The 21,580-nt window shown below is 40.2% G+C and overlaps 2 protein-coding genes and 1 pseudogene across 2 annotated transcripts in view; 1 reads left to right on the forward strand and 2 right to left on the reverse strand.

The window, feature by feature from the left end:
* Positions 1–1,301: 1,301 nt before the first annotated feature.
* Positions 1,302–1,975, forward strand: LOC138049734 (uncharacterized; annotated as a pseudogene).
* Positions 1,976–3,557: 1,582 nt separating this feature from the next.
* On the reverse strand, positions 3,558–12,803 carry LOC138048461 (N-acetylated-alpha-linked acidic dipeptidase 2-like). The gene is made up of 9 exons (XM_068894648.1): positions 12,677–12,803; positions 12,104–12,223; positions 9,282–9,349; positions 9,061–9,143; positions 8,028–8,118; positions 7,104–7,362; positions 6,431–6,512; positions 5,163–5,255; positions 3,558–3,735 (listed from the first exon to the last, which is right to left on the reverse strand). The coding sequence occupies exons 1-9, from the start codon at positions 12,801–12,803 to the stop codon at positions 3,558–3,560; spliced, it is 1,101 nt and encodes a 366-aa protein (XP_068750749.1).
* Positions 12,804–15,228: 2,425 nt separating this feature from the next.
* Positions 15,229–21,580, reverse strand: part of LOC138048463 (glutamate carboxypeptidase 2-like) — a 6,774-nt gene continuing 422 nt past the window's right edge. The window contains exons 2-8 of the mRNA XM_068894649.1: positions 20,537–20,828; positions 19,586–19,655; positions 18,855–19,037; positions 17,731–17,821; positions 17,201–17,296; positions 16,343–16,428; positions 15,229–15,323 (exon numbers count right to left, since the gene is read on the reverse strand). Of these exons, the coding sequence (XP_068750750.1) occupies positions 15,229–15,323; positions 16,343–16,428; positions 17,201–17,296; positions 17,731–17,821; positions 18,855–19,037; positions 19,586–19,655; positions 20,537–20,828 (913 nt within the window). The remainder of the gene's footprint in view (positions 15,324–16,342; positions 16,429–17,200; positions 17,297–17,730; positions 17,822–18,854; positions 19,038–19,585; positions 19,656–20,536; positions 20,829–21,580) is intronic.

The following is a 21,580-nucleotide window of genomic DNA, read 5'->3' on the forward strand; positions in this document are numbered from 1 at the left end:
TATATTGAATTGTAGCCTGTTCCAGGCTCTGAGATAGTCGAGAAAACGAAAAGAACTGCGTGTCAAGCCCCCACTCGCTTTTCACACGCAGTTCTTTTCGTTTTCTCGACTATCTGAGCGCCTGGAACAGGCTAATTGAATTGCAGTTAGGGAACACTTGAATCCACAAATGACCAGCTCCCAACGCCAGTTTTCTCCAAGTAAGTTCAAACCTAACCCTAACCCTAATAATTCGCCAAGGTTAGGGTTAGGTTGAAGTCTAAGGCGAATTATGAATGAACTTACTTCGAGAAAACTCCAAAGCTCTTCTGTAAAAGAGATAAAATTGGATAACAGTAGCATTCGCGGTCCGCAGGAACTTTCGTTTGCTAATGATCATTTTTCTAGTATTGGACTAAAACTTATCACTGCCGTCCAACAGAATGGAGACACTCCATCTTATAAGGAGACCGAACACAGATTCGAACTCAAAACCACTGACTGTTCAACAGTGTTTTCTTTACTATCTAAAGTTTGTAAATCTAAAGCACCGGGATTAGATAAAATGTCGGCACGACTTCTGCGAGAGTGTGCTGATTTGGTCGCAAGTTCTCTTTGTGCCATTTTCAATAGATTTATTATATTCGGTGTTTTTCCTACTGAATGGAAATTCACAAAAGTAATTCCTTTATTTAAACAGGGAGAACGTTCTGATTTAAATAATTACCGCCCTATTTCCGTAGTTCCTGTTTTGGCTAAGATCTTTGAGAGAATCGTATACAATCAATTTTACGAATATTTAACTGAAAATAATCTATTTTCCTATAATCAGTCAGGGTTTCGTTCACTTCACTCCACTGCTACTGCCTTACTAGAGGCCACAGATAATTGGGCTTTTAATATCGATAAAGGTAATGTTAATGCAGTGATTTTTTTAGATCTGAAAAAAGCTTTTGACACCGTCGATCACTCTATATTAAAAGCCTATGGTGTCGGAAGCAACTCGTCTAACTGGTTTAAATCTTCCTTGGATAATAGTACGCAGAAATGCTTTGTAAATGGTTCTCTCTCGGATAGCCAACCTTTAACTTGCGGTAATCCTCAAGGTACAATCCTTGGACCTCTCCTCTTTACTCTATATAAATGATCTACCGAACTGTCTTGTTAACTCACATCCTAGAATGTATGAAGATGACACTCATTTGACCTTAGCCAGTAACGATGTTGAGCATCTAGAGGAAAATATGAACGATGACCTAGCTAAAATTACTGAATGGTTAACGCCAAATAAACTGACTCTTAATAAGTCAAAGACTGAGTTTATGTTGATTGGTTCAAGGAAAAGGTTAAATACTTTTAATAGACTCCCGTCTTTTAATATCGACAGTAATTCTGTAAAACAAGTAGAATTTACGAAATATCTTGGAGTACTGTATACAGATGAAAACTTAACTTGGAACATACGGCATATCGAACATATTTCCAAAAAAATTGCCTCCTGCATTGGCATCTTGAAACGAAGCAGGTCTTTTGTTCCCTTTGAAACGCTCCTATGCATCTATAATGCTTTAGTTCAAACTCATTTCGATTACTGCAGTGTCGTATGGGGCAATTGCAATAAATGCCTTTCCATTAAATTACAAAAACCACAGAATCGCGCTGCGCGTATTTTGACCTCTTCTTCATATGATGCCCATGAGGATGATCTCTTTGTTAGACTTGGCTAGCAAAAACTTAATCTTCAACGAGAATTAAAAACAGCAACTATTATCTGAAATCAATGTTTACTGATCGGAGTGCAATATCTACCTCTTCTCTTCGGAATTGTGAGGGCGGCAAACTAGGTGCTCCACTCCCCCGCACCAATTTTCTAAAAAAACAGTTTCAGCTATGGTGGTGCGGTGCTGTGGAAAAGCTTACCTACCAACTGCGGCAAGCACAAACTCTTGCCACTTTTAAATCCGGCTGCAGGGGTTTCCTTTTTGATAATGAATAAGTTAATAATTGAGAACATGGAATTCATGAAAAGCAGGCACTTTGTTATTGTTTTTATTTTCGTTATTAGATTTAATTAGCAGTTGATTAGTATCTTAATGTAATTAATGTAATTTTAGTATTTACTTGAGTCCTGATGTTTTACCCGTGTATAAATAAAGTTAAATAAATAAATAAATAAAATCAAACGCTAAAAATCCTTTGAAAAGCAACTATAAGTAGCTTTAGGCCCCCGTCGACACTTATTCGGATAATTTTGAATCCGCAACTTTTTCTTTGCGGATTCGCCAACCATCCACACGTATCCGGCGAATCCGCCACTTTTTAAATCCACTCTCCAGAGTGGAAAGTTTGAATCCGCAATGAATTTGGAATCGTGTTGACGATCAAATCCGGATACTTTCAGATCCGATGAGATAACAAACTCAGATCCAGTCTTTACCGCGTAAATATTCAACATGGCCGCTGAACGAGATGCTTTCGCCAGTCGCACGCCCGAAAGCGAATGCTCTGTTGACAATAGCAAGGGAGGAGTCCTGGATACTAGAACGAATCCGGACACGTGTGCACGGGCAAATTCACTTTGAATCCGGATACGTGTAGAGGGGTGGACGTAAATATGTTTGAATCGGCAAAGAAAAAATTGCAGATTCACTTTGAATCCGGATACGTGTGGACAGGGCCTAAAAAAGGACGTCGACAAAACATACAAATATGCCTCAAGGACTCAAAAGGCTTTGCACGATCTAAGTGTGCTACTTTTTACAGCTCATTTCTCAAAGGTCATCTCCATGCTAAACCTGGATGTAAAGAAGATGAATTTCCTATTCTTCCTTCCAATTCTTCAAATGAATTTACACTATATTCGAACTGTACTGAAATCACTGCGAAGCGAGTTTTCTTTTAATCTCTTAAAACGGCAGTGTTGCCTGAGCTCAGTTGTGATAAACGACCATAAGAATTAATAAATCGGAAATTTTGGATTATATTCCATCCACATAATAATAGAGATCTTTAATAGCCTTTATTCACGATAGCCGCCATGTTGGTTTTCAAATTGTCATGCAAATTAGCCATGTGTTATGCTGGGGGGCAAACATTAGAACAAAGGCAAATTGCGGAAAATCGTCTCGTCGAAATATTGAACTAATATTGCTAAAAGTACATTTTAGAATTTAGAAGTAAGTACCTTCTATAATAATTTTATATTTTTGATCGCCTCCGACGTTTCAGTTGACTTTCTACTTCTCATTTTTCACTAAAAAAAACATCGAAGTAACTTGTGTAATCATTCCATTTTACTACTTAGATGATAAACATTCAATGAACGTGAAACAAATCATCTGTGTGGCTAAGATGTTCGTTATGACCTCTCGAACTCGTGTTGTTTGCATGATAAAGGCAAATCCAACGTGGCAGCTATCGTGAATAAGGTCTATTGCTTTACGGAATAAAAAAACAACTCTTAAACAACGATCATCATTACAATCTCACTTAAACGAGAAAACAAAATCAAAATTGTAGAAGATTTTAAATACAATTAAATTCTATAAAAAAATCGATAAAATTATTAACCTCATTCTTTAAACAGTTGACTTTAAAAACTGAGCTGCCCACTCTATTGCTACGATTGTATTAGACAACTCTTCCCTCACAAGAGACCAGGATCCATTATTTAGAGCGTCCAATAGCGCATCGTGAAGGCCTGGAAATGTGGCACTTGCGTATGAGGGGTGCAAGCTTGGGGCCAAGATTGAGTGCCTGCAAACAACAGAGGAGTGGTTCACATATTGAGATGAAGTCAAGTTGATAAAAAACTCAAGAACTGTTATTTGTGAAAAACTATACGCTTCTTGATAGTTAAGCCTTGGCCAAACGGGAAATGTTTGACGACCAAACATCATCAAACATTGTTTGGTAATCAAACATGTTGATGTTTGAAGCCCTGGCCAAACGGTTCAAACATCGTCAAACATCCGAACGCAAGGAGTTGTGGGCCACAAAATTACCCAGAGTACCACAACAATTTCAACATGCCGTCCTCTGCAACAGTAACATGAAATGATCAAATTTAGGGTTTAATAAAGAACGTAATTGCAAGACGGTAAATTGTTCTTTCTTTTCTGTATTAACGCCGTTCATAATAATTTAGTCCCTGAAGATTTCGCCAGCATCTTCTAAGTTTAACAAATTGCAATAATCGCTAAAGAGGTACAAAAACGAGAAGTTAGATTTTGAAACGACGTTTTCGCTGCCGTCACGATCGTCGTTGCTAAAGATCTCTAATCAGCTGAAACTCACGTGTAAACAAAACGCGGTATCTGTGGATACAAGCGAATGAGATAACGCATCTCGCATGCGCGAGCCAAACATGCTTGATACACCAGGCCAAACGAACCAAACATCACCAAACAAACATGAGAACAAAAGAAATGTTTAATGTTGTTTGATGGAGTTCAAACACCATCAAACATCATCAAACACCATCAAACATCATCAAACAAGGTGGCCTAACGGTAAAATGTTTGATCACCAAACAATCTTTGATGATGTTTGGTTGTCAAACATTTCCCGTTTGGCCAGGGCTTTACAGGTACGGTTATCAAACTTTTTTTTTTCGCTATCCAGATAGTAAATCATACTCCACGTTTAAAATGTTGCGGGCCAAGGTTTTCGTAGACCGCGGGCTTTACTTACTAGATGTACTGGAAGTATGCATATTCACGGAATACGCGAGCGAATACCTAAATCTCTCTTGGATATAGTGACTTATCCACCGGATAAAGTTATCCGGCCTTTCAACTACTGGGGCCTGGCTAATAGACGCATCTCTATTGTTTCCAGGGCAAAGATTAATGTTTCTGTTTAACATCTTCTTCAATCAAGAGGCCAAGGATTTCGATTTAAAGATTGCACGTCTGCAATTTTCATGGATAAATTCTGGATAAAGTCTGTAATGGTTCGTGCATCAATACGAAGACCTCAGGTGACGCAAGGATAAAAAAGACACTGAAGTAACGAGTATGAAGGTACAATCATATAAATCGCGGTTAAGTCGGATAGTTAGTGCTCCCAAGAAACTGTAGTACTCTGCTCAATAAGATGCAAGAGTAGGTCCGAGAGATCCCTGAAAGACGAAGAAAAATGAAGGTATGTACACAGTAGTTCATTACTTAGATGATACTCACCAGTAGAGAGGTCTTCCTGGTAGACCAGCGGTGTTCAGAAAGTTCTTTTCCAGGCCTGTTAAACGGTCATTGATAAAGGAGAGGGCCCATGGACTAGATGAAAAAAAAAAACACTTACATTTAACCGTCGGTCTACCAGGAGACCGAAAAATATGGTGAAAAGGGAGTGCTCTCACCACTGCGCCAACGCTTGCTCCTGAAAGTTAGTGTGATTTTGTAATATCTTTTTCCTGGACTATTTTGACTTGATGCACATTCACAACAATTAGTGCTCATCAGTAAGCTTTCAGTTTTAATTCAAAGGTTAATGTCAAGAGTTCTTATACTTCAAACTGTATTACACTCTGTCACTTCATTCATTACAACACCATTTACATAAAAAAATACAACAAAAAAGGTATGATACAAAGAAAATACGTAGAAAGCAATAATTAATTTAAAGTGCCCCTGTGATATTAAAAATTACTTCCTTATTTTCTTCAGATTTTGAAAGTGTGTTTGCTTAACACCTGACTGGCAAAATTTTGTGTTTTCATTTTTATCCAAAAGTCGTTTACTTTGAGTGTAAGTTTTGAATTTTACGTTCCGCCATTGTTCACATTCAGACCTGACCGATTGGACCTCACTCAGAGGGTTGGATCCAGGGAAAAGTGACGTCAAAGGCTCACCAGCTTAAATTTCAGCCTTTGAATGCAGCTTATTATACACTGTATACAAAACGTGAGTTTAAAAGTTGAAAGCCCAAAACTCCCGTGCTGCTTATTAATTCTGCGGCGTAAACAGTAGTGAGCCTCGATCTAGCTCTCTCAAGATCTCAAAGTTAGTAATGGCGGACCATTAAACAGGAAAATTCCAGTTAAAGTAAACTGGTGTCTTTGAAATCAAGGTTTAAAACTTTGGTCGCTTAGTGTTTAGTCAACATAGTTTTGAAATCCAACGAAAAATGACAATTGATTTTTTGGTCACAGTGGCACTTTAACAGAAAAGGCAGCAACGCTTTCCACTTGATTTCATTAGCTTTTGGCTACGAATAACTGTAGCTGATATACACTTCTTAATTGAGCTATTAGTAGCGAAAAACAATCTTTATCTTAGAACTTTCGTACTTGTAGATAGCTTGGTTAAAGTAAGAAGAATTATATGATCGATTAATTTAGACTCCTTGCTTAGGAAACCAAATATTATATTTAAAGCACTTAAATTCTGTTATGTTTGGAGTTAACAAAGGCAAAGTCAGCATCTCGTTCCGCGATGAAAACTGTACTTACTCTGTAATGTTTACATTATTAATAAGTGACTGCATGGTGTTGACGCCTTCTTGAAACATCTGTATTGCTTTGTCCAGGTATTCTGAAATTAAGTTCTCAAAGCTGTTATTTTTTTAATCTTACGGGAAGCCATACTTGAAAAAATTGAAACATGTCTCAAAAACATGAAAAAAAAAAAACGCCACATCGCACACTGACACCTGCATGAACAGTCACGTTGGTGCAAAAGCTTTGGTTGCGCAATTCGACATCAGTTATTCATCAAGTATCCAGTCAGTAATTGAATATATAATTAAAAAAGTATTCAAGATGCTGAATTCAGTCTGCCTATTTATGGGTAGACTTTCATATACCGGACTAAAATGGCGGAGGACATAAAAAAACCATTGTTTTTAGGCCCTGCTAATTAAGTAGTATTATGTTCGCTTTGTTCTTTTGTTTTGGGAACATTGATTATTTCCGATCCGGTATATGAAAGACCAGCCTCAATTATTCATCAATATTCCCAAAAGTCGAGCATGAAACTGCTTAACAAACCAATGAGTCAGAGATGTTGAATTGGCTTCCCCTCGGACTGGAAGTTGCTGTGCGGGACTGAGAACAACAAGGGTAACATCTACATATGTTATTTCTTTCCTGGCCACGACAAGTTGTTAAGATCGCTGGCACTTACCGAGGGAAATTCCTTTCTCTGTCAGATCGCCTTCATACTTTTTCTTTATATCTAGTGCACCTTTATTAAGCGCGGCCGCATAGTCCGAGCAGTTGATGGGCAGGACTGGTGTTTCAGCCAAGAGAAAAGCAGTGCTGGCCCAGACCTGCGCAATGGCCAAATGAGTGGTAAAGTGAGGGTCCACAAATCTCTTGACGTAAGCAAATGTGTCATAAATGCTGTGATATGTTGGATACGATGTGATGTTATGAAACTTGAGCTGAAAAACAAAAGTTTCAACAAATCCTTTAACGACCAGTGTAACCATCTATTATCACACGAGTACGCAGTTTTGGCGATGTCTGCTTCAAAGACAACTCTCTCCACCCCGTCCCTTGGTGTTTTTCTTTGTTCGATTTGGTCCACTTGCATTATGAATGCGCTCTGGTTCGAAACGAATCTGAACAAAATGTAAAAAAAAAATGTAAATGCTTTGTTTATAGTGGAAGTGCACTTAGCTATCAAGCTAGTTTACAGGCACCCCACTTTTCACAATGTGAAAGAAACAATTCAAAGTTAAGAGAAACGTTATTAAGAACCCCAACTGGTAGGAGGCAACCAGTTGGCTATTTACAAAGCGTGGTAGAGTTGAATCCGGAACAACCGGAAACAAATCCTAACCAGCGGTTAGAACGAGATTTGAACCCGGAGCAGATTTGAACCCGGAGCAGCCGCATGCAAACCCAACATCCTAACCACTCGACCACGCTGCCTCAGCAAAATCTGAACCCTAACATCAACATAACAGCCAACACAATAAATACAGGCCACGAGGTTATTGTTCGTGTGCTTCCCACACCATTGCACTGATTCGTAGAGCTTTTCGTCAAGAAAATGAAAGCTTGACACTCCTTAACTCCATTATCACTATATAATTGTACCTACCATGTCATATAAGTATCTAATGTCCGCTGATGGCACACCAACTCTTTGACAAAACGGAGAATAGTCACTTCCTGAGCCAAGCGGAGGAATCCTACAAATATATCACACGCAAAGAACGTCACGGCGGCCATGCCGGTATGCCAGGGTCCTCTCTCCTCTTCCCACGAGAAAGGGAGAAAGAGAGAGGAACCTGGTAACGAGGTTGGGTATGCCAAAGTAATTCATTTTTACGTAAATCTTCTCTTTTGTTTCGGTCTAAAAACTTGGCCGCTAATCACGTGATTGAATAGGCTCTATGGCTGAAAAACTATAAAGTATCAACTCATAGCATCTCATTTTTGTAATTTGGTGTAAACGTAAGTCTCCTTGAGTTTTATCAAAGTCCTCGCTTTATAGAAATATGTTGCTAAATTAAACCCAAAGATACTGAAGCATTTATAAGTGGAAGGTTGAAGGTCTTGCGTGACTCTGTGCCAACTAGACTAATAGGGACCTTAAGCAAGGACACCGAAACGTCGGCTTTAAATAGTTATCTGCATATTTATAAATCCATCCATTTATGTAGTCTAAGTGTAGCCTACGTGTAGACGTACCCTCCCCCCGAGGGTACGGCTACACGTAGGCTATCTAAGTGAAGTTACTTGTTTTTCTGTCGTAAACATATCAGCTATACATAGATTTATCACAGACTTTTATCTTTTCAGGTTTCAGTTGCTTTAAGCTGATCCTCTGTTTAACTCTAGATCTGCTGATTGGTCATGTCAGCGGTATTAAATTATTTTATCTTTACATGAATACATAACCTCGCAAATGGACATTTCCCAGCTGACTTAACCTGATCACTCAGTTGGTAAAGCGGTGCAGCGGTGCAGTTTGAAATGATCCCGGTTAAGCTTGGATTTTTCGAGGCTTACTTGCAACTATTTAAGCTGGAAATCTAACCGTGATGATCTTTCTAACTTTCATTTCAACACATAAAATTAGGGGACAACGGAGGCATCTTCCCAACTCTAACAACCTCTTTACAACTTACTTTGGATTCTGTCCATCGACTGCCGGAAATTTTTCCAGCCAGTTTTCGTACACTGATTGACTACTATTAACAGGGTTTTTCACCTGGAAAGATGATAATAAGTAACAGCACATTACTAGCAGCTTGCTAACAAGCTATTAAAAGGAATGGCGGGTGCAGTCAAGATTTTGCAAGATATTGCTGATGACAACAAGGATGACGACTGCAAAGCATGATAGTACCTGTTTGGTGGCATTGAAGAGCACTTGATGAAGAAGAGGACTCGCTCGAACAAAGAGACTGTAGTTTCCTAGGACGAAAAAAAAGGATTTTCTAAGCGAAAGATCATGACAGTTGTTGGTAAAAATAAGCGATCAAGCTCCTTCTACATTCCGTAAGAGGTAAAAGTATACTACAGCGATTGCCACCAAACGTAACAGATGCCTGTATCTCGAAATAACAGCACCATGGCGTTTAAATCAAAGCCTCAATTTTAGAATATGTAGTCGTGGGAGAGGAAGGTGCAATTATCTTCCAGAACAATATAACTAAAGAGAACCGAGTTGGAGCAGTGGTGATAGCACTCGCCCTACACCTACGTGTCCGTTACTGAAGGTCTTTTTCCCAGTCCTCCATCAGACCAACATTTTGATTTAACCACTTGAAAGTGACCAAAAGATCAATTCTTATTTTTCTTTGGATTTCAAAACTATGTTAACTAAACACTAAGTAACCCAAGTTTTAAGCCTGTATTTAAGAAAGACATGTTTATTTTAACTGGAATTCTCTTATTTAATGGTCCGCCATTACTGACTTTAAGATCATGAGAGAGCTGGATCGAGGATAAAATGACGTCAAAGGTTCACTAGTTTAAGAATGCAATACGTGTGTACGCTGCAGAATCAATATGCAGCACGGGAGTTTTGGGCTTTCAGACTTTTAAACTCGCGTTTTGCATTTAAGTATACAATAAGCTGCATTCATACGCTGAAAATTTAAGATAGTGAGCCTCAGACGTCACTTTTCCCTGGATCCAACCCTCTGAAGTCCAATCGGTCAGTTTTCAAACGTGAGTAATGGCAGACCGTGAAATCCAAAACTTACACTCAAAGTAAACGGCCTTTAGCTAAAAATCAAAGCTAAAAATTTTGCCAGTCAGGTGTTAAGCAAAGACAATTTCAAAATCTCAAGAAAAAAAGGAGGTGATTTTTTTATTACAGGGGCACTTTTAAATTTACATTGATCTTGATGTGTTCTCTCCTATTGGTGGAGCACTTTAGACTTTAAAGCCTGGTTTTCACAAGCGACGCAAGCACAAGCATAAGCAGCTTATGCTAGTGAAAACGAACATCGACATAACCGCGGCAACCGCCATTTTGTTCAAGTGCTCAGACGCAGGGAATAAATAAATGTTATTATGTTATTATTCTTGGATTTCACATGACGTCACGGCCGCCATGTTGGTGTCCCCAAACAATGAAATGGTGGCCATGTTGGTGTCTCGATCCAATCCTCCGGGAATTGAAAGCTATTATTATGCTAACGTCTTCCTTTGGTTTCGTTGAAAAACATGGCTGTTGATCACGTGAGTGAAAACCAAGAAATGTGCTTATGCTGCATTTTTTTTGACACCACGCAAGCATAAGCGCAAGCAGAAGGAAAAGGAAAAAATAAATTAGTCTTGTGCTTGCGTCAACCCCGTTTTCACGGTAAAACAAACGCTCTTATACTTGCAATTGTACTTGCGTCGCAAGTGAAAACCAGGCTTAATAAAATAAAGAAAATTCTTTATTAAAAGTACAATGTCATTTTCACCGTACCTCTTATCGGAGAGTCAACATTAATATAAGCTACTGCTCGTTGATATAACAAATGAATGTTGTCCTGACAAAAGAATCACATTGCTCATCACATCAAGTGTAGCCGGTAAACTTACAAAGACCCTACTTTAAGACTGTCGTATGGTAACGTTTGGCAGATCAACGAAAAGAAAAAGAGAAATTCCATTTAAAATGGTTATCAATTCAAAGAAATTGCATGCACAACGCATAAAAAGTATCTTATGAGCCGGTTAAAACAACATGTAGCCTTCGGTAAATGCGGGAAAACATGTCCATGGGTTTCAAGCACACTCAGTTAGGTGTTAACTTAAGTGATAACCGTCTGCTGCACTCAGCCAATTAAATAAGAATGTGCGCTTTTCCGCATGCTGACGTCTGAATGTATTTGGTGCCTACTGCTTCTGAATGGGTAGCACATTATTAAAAAGTGCCACCACCACAGCTGAAGTTTGATACGCTTTGCTCCGTGCTTTTCCTTTCAGTTTCGTGTTTTCTAATCAGCTGTTTTTTGAATTGTGACTTTTTTTCTTTTCTTCTACTTTGTTTAAAAAATGCCAGTGAAAATTTGATACATAAAGAAAATTCCAAGTTAAACATCCGCGAGCGAACTACATTGAAAAGACTTTCATATTTACAGACCTCCACCCACTCTGTTGCTCCAAGCAGCCCATATTCTTCACCTCCCCAGCTACAAAGGACAATAGATCGCCTGGGTCTCCACCCTCAAAACAACAAACATACCTCGCGTGTAAGTGCAAATTTTGCAGGATGCCATGGAACAAAGGTTACAAGATAATACACATTGTAACAGCATAAGGTCAGTTCAGATGCTGGCCCAAGATATATATCATCACTCTGCCAACGTGGGGCGACTTTTAAAACGTTCCAAACTTCTCAGCTTTAGTTTTATAATTGCCTAAGGATGGCCTGGCCCGAACATGCAACATTGTAGAGTTGAAATACCACCGCCGTCTGAACAGATAAAGTGATATATGTCCATCGTGCGTGAAGAGGTATTCAAAACTGGAGTAAATATCACACTTGACACTGAGAACGGTTACACCTGAAAAAACTCTAAAGGCGTACAGATTTCAATATTTCCACTTCGTGGATGTGACATGAGCAATGCATCACAGATTAGCGCAAGCAGACAGTAGTCGACGGAAGTACCAATATTAAACTTTAAGTCTTTTTTCCCTGGCCTAGTTTGTTTGGAATTTTACCTTGTTTGTACTTTATTCCAAGAGCCTTGGAGATTTCCATCAAGCATGCTGTTCCACTGGATGGATCAATGCCACCAAACACCCAAGCATCGCGGTGATTACCCAGTAAAACCAACTTATCTAGGAGACACAAAAGTCCGAGGCTAAGGTCAGAACGTATGTGTTGCGATTATTGCCAAATAAAACGGATTTGGGTCCTCGACAGTAATTTGCCCATTGCCTCGGTTTTACGTGTGCTTAACATTTTGCACCCCGTATTAACCCAATGAGACGTTATACTCCTATCATACATCAAGGCCTGTTCAAACGGTAAATGTTTTGCGAGAAAGCATATAACGGTATTAAAACAATGTTGGGAGACCAAACATTTTCCCGTTTGGCCGATTTGTTGTGTTGTGGTTCTGTGCTCTGCACCGAGAGGTTTTTCTCCGGTACTCCGGTTTTCTCCGCTCCTCAAAAACCAACAATTGATTTGATTTGTGTTAATTTGTTGATTTCAGTTATTTTACGTTAGGCGTCTCTTGTTTCCTCGACATCTAACAATTTAAACGAGCAATTCAAAATGGTTTATACCTCTTGGCCACTCGGCAAGATCAACGATAACGGGCAGCGCCTGCTCGAGTTCTGCTCCTACCATGGCCTCTGCGTGACCAACTCCTACTTCCAAACGAAGCCACAACACAAGGTGTCTTGGCGTCATTCCCGCTCAAAGTATTGGCATCAACTGGACATGATCTTGATCCGTCGTACCAACCTCAAGTTCACGCTGCTCACTCGCACCTACCACAGCGCAGACGGGGACACTGACCACTCTCTATTCTGCTGCAAGATCAGGCTACAACCCAAAATACTCCAAAGCTCCAAGCAGAAAGGGAAACCCCGCATCGATACCACCAGCATGTGGCTCCCAGAGAAAATAGAAGAATTTGCCAAGTCCCTCCAAGATGCTCTGTCTGAAGAACATCAGCATTGCTCTGCATCCAAAAAGTGGGACCACCTCAGAGAGGGCAGTCAGAAAACAGCCTTTTCAACCTTCGGGAAGAAGATCTCCAAACACAATAACTGGTTCGTTGCTAAGTCCAGCAAGATGATCCCCGTCATTGATGCAAAGCGTGCTGCCCTTGAGAGAAGTCCCTCCTAGGATTCAGAGCCGCTAGAAGCAAAATGCAACAGACTGCAAGGGATTGTGCCGACGAATACTGGCAACAGCTCAGCGACTCCATCCAGTCTGCAGCTGCCTGGGGTAACATCAGAGGAATGTACGAGGGTTTCAAGCCAACTCTTGGTCCAACACAGGGCAAAACAGCCCCCTCAAGACCACCAGCGGGGAAGTGATTACTGCCAAGGGCAAGCAAATGGACAGGTGGGTGGAGCACTACTCAGAGCTCTACTCCAGAGAAAACACAGTCGTTGCTTCAGCCCTTGATGCCATCGAACCTCTGCCCATCATGGAGGAACTAGATGCTGAACCAACACTTGCCAAACTCAGCAAAGCAATCAAAAGCTTGGCCTACGGCAAAGCACCTGGTACGGATGGCATCCCCCCAGACCTCATCAAGTGCTGTAAAGACACCCTACTGCAGCCTCCTCACGATGTTCTTTGCCATTGTCGGAGAGAAGGAGCCATGCCGCAAGAAATGAGAGATGCCAAAATCGTCACCCTCTACAAGAATAAGGGTGACAGGAGCGACTGTAAGAACTACAGAGGCATCTCCTTCCTGAGAGTCGTTGGGAAACTCTATGCCCGCGTCGTGCTTGTGCGCCTCCAGAAAATTGCTGAGCGTGTCTACCCTGAGTCTCAGTGTGGCTTCCGAGCCAAACGCTCCACAGTGGACATGATATTCTCCCTACGTCAACTTCAGGAGAAATGCAGAGAACAACACAAGCCCCTCTACATAGCCTTCATAGACTTGACCAAGGCCTTCGACCTGGTCAGCAGGGAAGGGTTCTTCAACATCCTCCCAAAGATTGGTTGCCCCCCAAAACTCTACAGGCTCATCAGATCCTTCCATGATGACATGAAGGCAACCATCCAGTGCGAGGGCAGCATGTCCAACCCCTTTGACATCAAGAGCAAAGTAAAGCAAGGATGCGTCCTTGCTCCCATCCTCTTTGGCACCTTCTTTGCCCTACTCCTAAAGCATGCTTTTGGAACCGCAACAGAAGGTGTGTACCTACGCTCCAGATCTGACTGTCGACTTTTCAACCTGGCTCAACTGAAGTGCATGAGACATGCTCTTTGCTGATGATGCCGCAGTCACCTCGCACACTGAGCAAAAACTCCAGTGCCTCATGGACAGGTTCTCCCAGGCCTGCAAAGACTTCGAACTGACCATCAGCCTGAAAAAAACCAATGTGCTGAGTCAGGATGTGGACACTCCACCAGCCATCTACATCAACGACTACCAACTTGAAGTCGTACACCAATTCACATACCTGGGATCCACCATCAGCGACAACCTGTCCCTGAATGCTGAGATCAGCAAGCCCATCGGCAAGGCTGCCACAACCCTAGGATGCCTCAACACCCGCGTCTGGGAGAACCCAAAGCTGACAATTCCAACAAAGATGGCAGTGTACAATGCCTGCATCATCAGCACTCTCCTCTACGGCAGCGAGGCATGGCCAACATACTACAAACAGGAGCGCAAACTGAACAGCTTCCACATGCGCTGCCTGCATCGCATCCTCGGCATCCATTGGAGTGACAAGGTGCCCAGAGCTCAGGTCCTCGAGCCCGCTGGTCTTACCACCATGTTCACGCTGCTCAGACCAGGCAGGTTGCGATGGCTCGGCCACGTGCGCCGGATGGAGGATGGGCACATCCCAAAGGACATCCTCTATGGCAAACTTGCCTCCGGCAAGAGAACTGTTGGCCGCCCCCAGCTGCGCTACAAAGATGTCTGCAAGCGTGACATGAAAGCCCTGGACATCAACATAGAGAGCTGGGAAGACGCAGCAGCTGACTGCAACAAATGGCGCTGTGTTCTCTGTGACTAGCCACACCTGCAAGAAATGTGGCCGAGATTGCCACTCCCACATTGGACTCATCAGTCACAGCCGGCGCTGTCCCTGAGGCAAAATGACCGGCACAAAATCCATAGTCGCCTACGACTGACGGAGGCCTACCTACTTGGCGTCATGTCTGTCGGGTTGAGTTTGTTGGTTCTGTGCTCTGCAACAAGAGGTTTTTCTCCGGGTACTCTGGTTTTCTCTGCTCCTCAAAAACCAACATTTGATTTGAATTGTGTTAATTTGTTGATTTCAGTTCACAGTGTCCTATTTTATTATGTTAAGCGTCTCTTGTTTCCTCAACATCTAACACTTCAAACGAGCATTAGCTCTTAATTTGCATTGCTGAATCTCGAGGGAATCTGCCACATTGATACTTCTCAGTTTTGATAAGACATATTTCAGAATGGTTTATACCTCTTGGCCACTCAGTAAAACAGCAAACCTATTTGTCGCTGAACATATTTTAATGCAAAACATTTTCCCTTTGGACAATCCTTTGAGATATCTAACCAATAGGACAGCCCATACGAACAGCAGTAATAACTTTTGTGCCCTTTGTGAATAGAGAGTTCTTTACTGCCTCATATTATTTTAAGGACAGGGGTTGGCAGAAAGTGCTCATGGTTTATAGTCCTTAGAAAGTCTATAGGGAAGATATCGTTGACGTCACCTACAGCCTCATTGGCTGTCAAAACAAAATGTCTTTTTTTCCTGTGGTTAGCAAATTTGAATAACAAAAGCAACGTTTGTAAACAGATATCTTCCCCATTGTTTTGCTGATGTCATTGCAATAGCACCGCTGCATGTATACGTATTGCCATAGTAATGATCATGGCTCTGGTGAGTGAAATTCAGCGTATGCGAGTCTCCTACAACACAGCCACATTAGTCTCCCTGATGCAATATTATTGCCATGTATAATGTATATTGTAGTGCTATGGATGTGCCGGTTGATTATTTGCTTGATACTTTTGCCTGTTAATTGACTTACTGGAGTGTTTGGACAGTACAAGAAAATTTTCTACAATATTGTGGGTTCTAAAATTCCAACTACTCCTGATTACATAACAAAAAACCAAACCTAAAATATTGCAATTTGTTTGCATGTATCAAAGGACACAGAAATGGTAATCTGATGAAACACATAAATGAATGGTTAGGGTTAGGGTTACACAGGAAACCCATTGCATAAAAACATAGAGAGACACAGACATTCCAACCCACCTGGTTCGACAGAACCTTTCAAAACTGCAATAACATTGTAAATGTCTCGCCTTGTGTGATTGTTATTTGTTTCCACTTCAACTTTCCTGTAAATATAAGGAGGTTTTCCTTTAGCCCATCAACTCCCAGGGGTTCCCCATTGAGGAGTAAAATTGTCTGGCGTTAGACAGAGTAAAGTCTGGCCGGTTTAGGCCGGCTTGGACGTCAAAGGGTTAATGGGGACATTAACATTAATGAGTGATTAAATTGCTGCTGAGTGCCATCAAAGGTATTTTTTCCATTTTGGAATTATGATAATGTTGCCAAGCACCTTTTGGTTAATGGAACTGTAAACCTGGCTCCAGTTGTTCAAATAATGGATAGCGCTATCTCCCGGATAAATCACTAACAGCAAAACCAATTGCGCTATCCAATGGATAGTGATTTATCTGGTGGATTGTGTTATCCACCTTTTGAAAAACTGGGGCTGAGTTAATTTTTGTAGACATACCAGTAGTTTGTTAAAAAACAAATATTGGGCCTTCGAGGCTGATGAGTTGAGTAAAAACTACCCATTACAACCTTTGCCACAAAGTTATCGCACTGCATTACACTTTCGTCAACAGTGACGTTAATTACCCAACAAATAAATGAAAACAATGACACAAACTGTTTGAAAGTAATTGCCAGATAAAAGACATTGCTTTTTGCCTTCCTTTAATCAAAAGTGGTTACTCCTAAAAAAACCCCAATATGTAAATTTATGCAATGAAAGGGCAATAAAATCTTTAATGTTAAATTATTCTCCACCTAAAAAATTAATCTGAGATCATAACTTGTAAAAACAATAAGAAAATAAAGTGTATAACAAGATCTTACCAGTCTTTAAATTCTGTGATAAAACCTGGACCAAGGCGATATGTGATGTTTAGCCCACCTTGCCACTCATCAGGGGCTTCAATACCACCTAGTCGACTGTTGATTATGAGAGCATATAAGGTGAATATATTCAGATAGAAGCTTTTTAGTAGATTCAAGAGTGAAATAAAACAATCAAACCTCCGGTGAGTTGATACCAACACTAGGACCTGGTAACATTTATATTTATAAGTGCTGTCTGCTTCAACGAGAAAGGTTGAACTTATGTGTAGAGTTGAGTTCAATGGGGAAATTAATGGGGATGTATACCAGCTTGCTGTACACAGATGCAAAGATGTGATCAAATGGTGGGAAGCTACATGATTTGACTAACCCTGGTGAGTAAATTTGCAAATGAGGAAACTGAAGCTAAAGACATAGATATCAAAAGTTAAATTAGAGCAACAAGATTCCCTGGAATGCATAATCAATATCAAGCCAAAGCCCTTCATAAATATCATCATGCCATTATAGTGAAATTTAGATAATACCTTAGAAACTGCTTCGCATCGTTTGCTGAAATTGGATGTGCAGGAATATAGGGCATCTTTATTTCTGCAGAGCTTTTTCTGTGTACACCATCTTTGTACAAACCATAAGAAAATTGTTAAAAGCAGGGTTGGTATGAAGACACAAGACCATGTTATTGTTACCACCAACTACTCTCAAAACAACTTGATCAATCAGATCAACCAGTTAAATGAACAAAAAATCATGAAGCACTTAAGGGCCCACAGACGGATTTTTCGCACGTTGCTAAGGAAGTGAAATGTTACTTCTGGTAACTGACGTCATCATATCATGAGCTAACAAGAAAACCCACTCACAAGCAAAAGTCACCGCACAAACTGTTGTTTCCATCGAACGTTTTTCCTCGCCCTTCCTCGCGCTCGTTCTCAGATCAAATGCGCATGCGTAAACAAACTGACTTCCGGTTTGAGAAAAAAGCTAAATTTTCGGCGGTTTTAAATTGAATTAATTATTTTTTATATGGCACGTTTCACCCCCAAATACAGAATATAGCTAAGCATTGATTTTTTAAAATCATCTTTTTTGAAAAAGTTATGGGCATTTCAGTATCGTTTATGTCTTTAAAAAGAACATTTTTCAAAATAAAAAGAAAACCATGCTTGGCTGGATGCAAAAACGAATACAAATTATCAAACCATCGATTAAATACCCAAATTGCATAGCACGGAGACAAATTTAGAGTTTTCTTTTATTGGTCACGTGACCATGGGCGTGGTATGATGACGTCATATTTAGGGTCATTGGCTTACAAAAGTTGGAAACTGACCAAAATAATGCCAAATTCTCTCAAATTACTTAACCATTACATCCTTAGCAACGCACCCCAAAAAATACGTCAGTGGGCCCTTAAAACGCAAACCCTAACCATAATTAATTGATTGAGTAGAGAACCAAGCTGCTGAGTACTCATGAGAAAAAGTAATCTCCAAGCCAGCCATTATTTTGGACATCACGTTATTCTGAGAAAAGCACTCTGTGATGCCCCAAAAAGCTGCTAGTCCAGTAAGTTGAAAACAATATTGACAGCCAAGAAATATTTTGCATGCAACAGATATCTAGCATTATCAAACACATTTTACCTTACCTTTAGCTGGGTACCTTGGTGTCAAGGGGTCACCAGTGCCTACAAGAATTGAGCCACGCTGGACTCCTGTCCGAGGTAGCCACCACCCATGAGGGTAAAGGTCTTCATCTGGGACAGGTGCATAATCATGGGGGTCATTATATATAAGTATGGCTTTGGCCCCACACTTCTGTGCATTAGTCACTTAAAAAAAAAAAAAAGGGCTATGAGGTCATGCAAGTGTGAACCTATTCTACTTTAATTTGCAAAGATACAATCAGTTTAACCACAGGACCTAAAATCAGCTTAAGTTTGGGTACATGTAAGTATTAGGACCTTAATTACCTTATTAAAAAACACTACTCTGCATGCAGTATGTTTTTCCACTTCTTCTTCAAATTATGTTATTTTAGGACACAACAACTCAGTGTTCCACTAACTTATTTTGAGTGGTCATTTCAAATGCCTGAAGTCGGAAAGAACTACTTGAGAACTAGTCATGAATACAATTCGAAAGCAAAAGTATGGAACTCCAATTCATTTTGATAACAATAGCTACCCTATCTCCTTTTCTTTCAGTTCAGATGCTAAGCAAGGAAGTTTTCAAATGCTATTAAAGTATGTTAAGGGCATTTACAGTGTAGGGTAGGGGACAGTAAAACACACTAAGTTAATGTATGAAACAAAAATTTTGTGTACTTTGTCTCCCCTGAAGACATGTCCATATCTTGCAATGACAATCTTTCCCGAACAATTTATTCCTTTGTCAAACAGCAGCTTAAAATCTCTGGGTCTTCCATAGTTAACGTAAATCAAGTCACCCTACAGAAAGAAAAAATAATGAAGCTAAACACTCGATGCTGTTAAATGTCTAGTCTGCTTCTAGTCTGTTTAATAACAGCGGATAGAGGATGATGCTAAGACCTGCATAACCCTAACCCTAATCCTCTTTTTTAACATATCAAGCTGAGAGATTAGGACAGAGTACAACACTGCAAAATATATTTCTCCACTCTTTGCAAATGATATGTGGATTCTTTGAAGTCACCGAGAAAAAAGGTTTTGATACAGGGTCAACACTTTAGAGTCTTAAACATAGAAAAGTTAAAAACCAAAAACCTTAGGGGTACAGGGAGGACGCAGTGGTGAGAGCACTCGCCTCCCACCAATGTGGCCTGCATTCAATTCCCAGACTTAGTGTCATATGTGGGTTGAGTTTGTTGGTTCTCTACTCTGTGCTGAGAGGTTTTCTCCGGGTACTCCAGTCTCCCCTTTCCTCAAAAACCAACATTTGACTTGATTTGCGTAACTTATTTGTTAATCAGTTTACAGTGTCCTCAATTCGTGCTCCAGCACTATATATAGAACAACTAGACACTTGAATTAAGTTCCTTTCCTTTCCATTTTTTCCTTTCTATTTGTACATGACATTACAAAGTCAGCAAGTTCTTCTCGGCTTTCTCTTTGTTTTTTTAAGACCCAATGGTCCAGCCAGGGTGCAAACATGCAAGCTCCCACATGAAAGTCCAGTTGGCTTTTTTTATTGAGGCAACCTTTTGCAATGGCAACTCTTCTCCTTGTTTGATTTACAGAATAAGATAGTAATTTTGGAACACCATTGTACACAGTATTGCAGATAAGTTGAAAACACACCACATTATTTTGTTGATAAGAAAACTGAAACAGAACAAAGTTGAACCCACTTTTGCTTTTCCAGTGGGTGAGAAAGCACTAAATGGTGGCAATACATCTGGTGATCTTTCTGATGGTTCCAATGTTCCATTGCTTTCATGGTTTGCTGTTTTAAACTTGACAGTTCCATTGGCATCCAAAAGAGATGCTCCATTTATCTTCCCTTTCTCTGGGAAAGATAGGAGAACATTGTATCGCACTAACTTTACATCAAATCCATAACTTATCCATTGACCTTTAATCATTTCGGCCAATTCCTTATTTCTACTGGAGCTTGCTTGATGAGGGTCTAGGGTCAAATTCCTTAGGGCAAAATCATAGCAAATGACCTTAATTCTAACCCTAACGTGATTCAACTTTCCTAATTAGGTTTTGAGGCATATTCACTTAAGAATGCATCAATAAATTACATTACACATTTACCAACCTCACTGATATTACTTAAGACTACAGTCCTAACCCATTTTCGAAATTATACACTTCAAAACTGACTCTACTGACATTAACGGTAATAAACCTGTATGAAAGAACAATATCCAAACCCATTTCAAATTAGCCATTGTTCTTTACAACCCCAGCAATAGACTGTATTCGTAAATGGCAGCCAAAAAAATATCATTTTTTCTATGTCCTCACTAGCCTTACTTTGGAGCAAAATTGTGCATGCTAATGAGGCCAGTGAGGATGATTAGCACAAAGACAAAAGAATAATATATTGGAACGGTCTATAGGCCTGCTTGAGGTTAGCTTTAGCAAAGGTTCAGGGTTCTTTAGTTATTGGAAAGACAATGACCTTTGACCTGCATGTATTACATGTGGTCATGCAAATATTTGCCAATGGGTGAAAATTCAAACAGGCAACCCAGCCCCACCCATAGAACTTTTTTTTCGTCCCTGTCTCGTTACAACAAGAATTTCTAAAGCACAATTTAAATAGGGTGAGAAAATCAATGTAAGTGACGCCTGGCAAGGATTTGTGCAGATGTCCGACCATGCATTTGACCATCACAAAGGGAAAGTCTAAAAACCCAAACTACGATGAGCGTCTTCAATAT

Source organism: Montipora capricornis, chromosome 5 (assembly GCF_036669925.1).
Source record: "Montipora capricornis isolate CH-2021 chromosome 5, ASM3666992v2, whole genome shotgun sequence".
NCBI classification, from domain to species: domain Eukaryota; kingdom Metazoa; phylum Cnidaria; class Anthozoa; order Scleractinia; family Acroporidae; genus Montipora; species Montipora capricornis.

Bases quoted from the DNA above. Each gene is read 5' to 3' on its own strand.
- LOC138048461 (XM_068894648.1), bottom strand. From the start codon at position 12,803: ATGACGCCAAGACACCTTGTGTTGTGGCTTCGTTTGGAAGTAGGAGTT. The intron at 7,363-8,027 runs GTAGGTACAATT...TTTGTTTTTCAG, and splicing joins TTAGATACTTATATGACATG to CTCAAGTTTCATAACATCAC. The intron at 3,736-5,162 runs GTGAGTATCATC...TGTTGTTTGCAG, and splicing joins CCAGGAAGACCTCTCTACTG to GCACTCAATCTTGGCCCCAA.